General features: G+C 34.6%; 1 protein-coding gene across 1 annotated transcript; it reads right to left on the bottom strand.

Moving 5' to 3' along the window:
• Positions 1-484: 484 nt before the first annotated feature.
• LOC145098386 (uncharacterized) lies at positions 485-1,366 on the bottom strand. Its single transcript, XM_079036017.1, has one exon. It carries the CDS (start codon positions 1,364-1,366, stop codon positions 485-487), a length of 882 nt encoding a protein of 293 aa, XP_078892143.1.
• Positions 1,367-3,860: the final 2,494 nt, after the last annotated feature.

Here is a 3,860-nt window from a genome sequence, read left to right on the forward strand (position 1 = left end):
TCACATACTTAGAGAGATTTGGGAGAGATTTGACATACTTGGAGAGATTTCACATACAGAGAGATATTTGGGAGAGATTTCACATACTTAGAGAGATTTCACATAAGAAGAGATAGAGTGAAAACGATTGAGAGCGTTTTCGTGTGTGATGAATGAGAGTGTCCGGCTTCGCAATGCAAGGTCCTTAGACCCCGTTGTGCCATGTTTTAGGATCTTACACACTCCCTATGAGTATGCAACATTGATTTATTGTTCTTGTTCATTGTTTAGCACTAAGGTTAAAGAAATTTAAACACACGAACTTTCCAAGTGATGTTTTCTCATTAAGATAGTGAGTTATACAGTAATTACATAATATAAACCCTATCATACAAGGTCTAATTGAGTTGACCGGTTTGACTCGTTGACCTTGTCCGGCTTAGACTTGAACCGAATTTGACTATTGTCACAATATTCGACATTTATAGAGTATTCTTCTAGCACCTCACGATAGCCTCTTGATTAAATCGATGTGTGCACTAACATTTAGAAGGTCGTGATCACTAAGCTTTTTACTCATAGATTCTACGAAGACTCTAATGTCGATGAGGACCATATTTTGCACTCGTTCAGGACATCCATATTTTTTCCTATAATCTTGAGAAAGAGAATCATAATGGTCGGCCCATAACTTGCGAACATTTCCTGGTTCACAAAAAATCAACATCATCGCAAATAACCTTCTAAGTGCGTTGAGAAATTGAAATAAGGAAGCCTCTACAAGACACTGTGATAAACTATCGTTGGTCTCTATTAAACCTCTATCAAGAGCTGCTTTTCGAAATGTAGGGTGTAATACACTATTGGTTGTGTATATATCTTCAAAGCAGGTAGGCCTAGTAATATGACATAAAAGAAGGCGTAGGTAGTATCTCTCTCCTTCAGCTGGATTAGCATAAACAAGTCGACCAATCATTGATTTATGTTTCCTAGTCCTCCAACAATGGTTGCTCCGATTCCATGTAAAATGTTTGGGAAATTCCTTATACAAATGTTTTCTTGCATTGGAATCTACTTTATTCTTCTCGAAAAATGACATCAACATTGAATTTTTTTCTTTCTCTCTATCAACAATGTCTTCCATTTTGTCAACATCTTTGAACCTAACCAATTGTTGATTTGGGAGATGTTTTTGCAAGGCCATCACACAAGGGTGGATTTGTAAAAGAGGAAAGCTAAAAACTCGCCATAATTCCATAGGAGGGGATATATAACGTGCATCTTGAAACTTTTGTATCTCATTAATAACAATATTTTCTTGGTCTTTATCAATATGGATAACTTGTTTTTCATGGCCCTTATAAACATATTTGAAGAGGTACTTCATAGACTTTATACTCAAACAAACCTCAACATTGATATCACAATTAAACATCATTAACAACTTTGGGTTGTATAGAGCCACCCATCTATTATCCAATTTTGTATTTCTTAAAGTCACCTCAATTCCATTATTTCTCCTTCAATATAATGGATATGAGTCCTCCCCTTGTTATGTATTTTCATTGGATTGCCTAGGATATCTGAAATGACATACCCTTGGCACACCCTGTATTAGCATTACCCCTATAGTCAAGAATAGAAGTGGCAATGCTAATAGATAATGATCTAAACAATTGATCATACAATTGACCTTGTTATCGAGGAACATGTTCACAATTAGTCAAACTAACCACTGTTCTTTGACGCACATTTTGATTAGTAATTTAAGTATAAACCTTTTATTAATGGCTATTTTTAAAACTTTTATATAAGGAATATGTATTTAAAGATGTTAATCTTATATAGATATGGTCATGTTCTCTTTTTATGCAACATGTTTATGGTTGGATGCAAATGATATTTTTTTAGTTTAGAATTAATTTTTCCAAATCTGCATTGTCAAGGAACTGTCATTTGATGCTTCAAAATTGATCATATAATTTCAATTTCCTTTCAGAACTACAAATTACTTGCTAACAGAATAAGTTAATTCTTAAAGGAAATTGAAATTCTATAAATGTGGAATATGAAGACTTACATGCGCGAGACTCTCTCAATCCAGACCACAAGTTTGCATATGATGAGATAATGAGGCATGTGGATGAAATATATTTCGAGTGTGTTCTTCATAGATGGTCCCGGTGGAACTGGAAATAAATTTTTGTACAAAGCTCTGTTGGCCAATATTCGTGCCTGTGGTCTTATTGCACTTGCAACAACCACATCAGGTGTTGCAACTAATAACATGCCAGGAGGGAGAACAACTCATTCACGATTTGGAATTCCCCTCAATCTTGATAATTACTCAATGTGCAAGATCACAAAACAAAGTGAGAAGTCTCAACTACTTCGCGAGGCAAAGGTAATCATATGGGATGAAACAGCAATGGCTAAGAGGCAGGCGGTAGAAGCAGTTGATCGGACAATGCAGGATATCACCAGATGAAAAGCTCCCTTTCGGTGGAAAGATAATAGTTATGGGAGGTGACTTTATACGAGTGTTTCCAGTCGTGAGACGTGGAACTCGAGCACAAATAGTTGACTCTAGCTTACGAATGTCACCTCTATGGGCTTAAGTTAAAAGGCTTCGATTAAATATCAACATGAGAGCGGTAATGACCCATGGTTTTCTGATTTTTTATTATGAGTCGGTGATGGAAAGGAGGAAACATTGGACGAGATCTTTATTCATATACCTGATAACATGTCCATTTCATACACTGATAAAACTAATTCAATGGACGGTCTGATTGATCCAATATTTCCTTCTTTGCAAGCCAACATGACGATTCAAAATTTATCATTTCGAGGGCGGTATTGTCAACTAAAAATGAAAGTGTTGATGAGATTAATAATAAGTTGATCGAACGATTTTCTGGTGAGCACAAAGTTTACTATAGTTTTGATGAAGCAGAAGATGAAAAAATAACTTATATCCGATGGAATATTTGAACTCGCTAAATATTAGTGGTATACCCCCTCATTATCTTCGGTAAAAAACAGGGTTACTTTTGCGAAATATTGATCCCTCAAATGGGTTATGTAATGGTACCAGATTGATATATCGAGCTTTTCAACAAAATGTCATTGATGCAGAGATAGCTGTTGGCCAACATGCTGGAAAAAGAGTGTTTTTGCCAAGAATTCCTCTATATCTGTCTGACGATGAGATGTTCCCATTTAAACTAAAAGAGAAAGCAATTTCCAATTCAGCTTAGTTTCTCTATGGTAATCAATAAAGCTCAAGGACAAACAATTCCAAACGTATGTGTTTATCTATCAAAATCGGTATTCTCACATGACCAACTTTATGTGCCATTGTCTAGAGGAATATCACGTGTCAATACCAAGATATTAGTAAAGACGGAAATAACGTTTGATAATGATGGAATCTACACATCAAACGTTGTGTTCAAAGAAGTTTTATGTGATTAACAAGGTGTAATCAACAACTTATTATTTTACAATTTGTTCAAAATGTATCTTATATGCTCATTTGATGTTTAATGCATAGCTAGCAGATGAAGCAATATGATTGCAGATTGGTGTCGTTTATATATTAGACATGTTATAAATGTACAAAACTACATGATTGCAAATTATTGTAATTTATATATTGTAAAATCAATAATGAACTATTAGATGAAATTCCAAATGTATACTCTGATGGGTTTAATACAAACAATCCTATGTGTGCATGCAACCCTAGATACAGATCTATGTTTTCACTATTAGTCATACAACATTATGAACACAAAAGGAAACCTAGCATGCATCTACTATTTTTGAAATTGACATAAGAGAATAGAATGCATACCTTTTGTTGTTATATAGTAATA

This window comes from Lactuca serriola, chromosome 4 (genome assembly GCF_051521515.1).
Source record: "Lactuca serriola cultivar US96UC23 chromosome 4, Lser_US96UC23_V15, whole genome shotgun sequence".
In the NCBI taxonomy this organism is placed as follows: domain Eukaryota; kingdom Viridiplantae; phylum Streptophyta; class Magnoliopsida; order Asterales; family Asteraceae; genus Lactuca; species Lactuca serriola.

Coding starts and splice junctions, on each gene's coding strand:
- LOC145098386 (XM_079036017.1), bottom strand. CDS start 1,366: ATGAAGTACCTCTTCAAATATGTTTATAAGGGCCATGAAAAACAAGTT.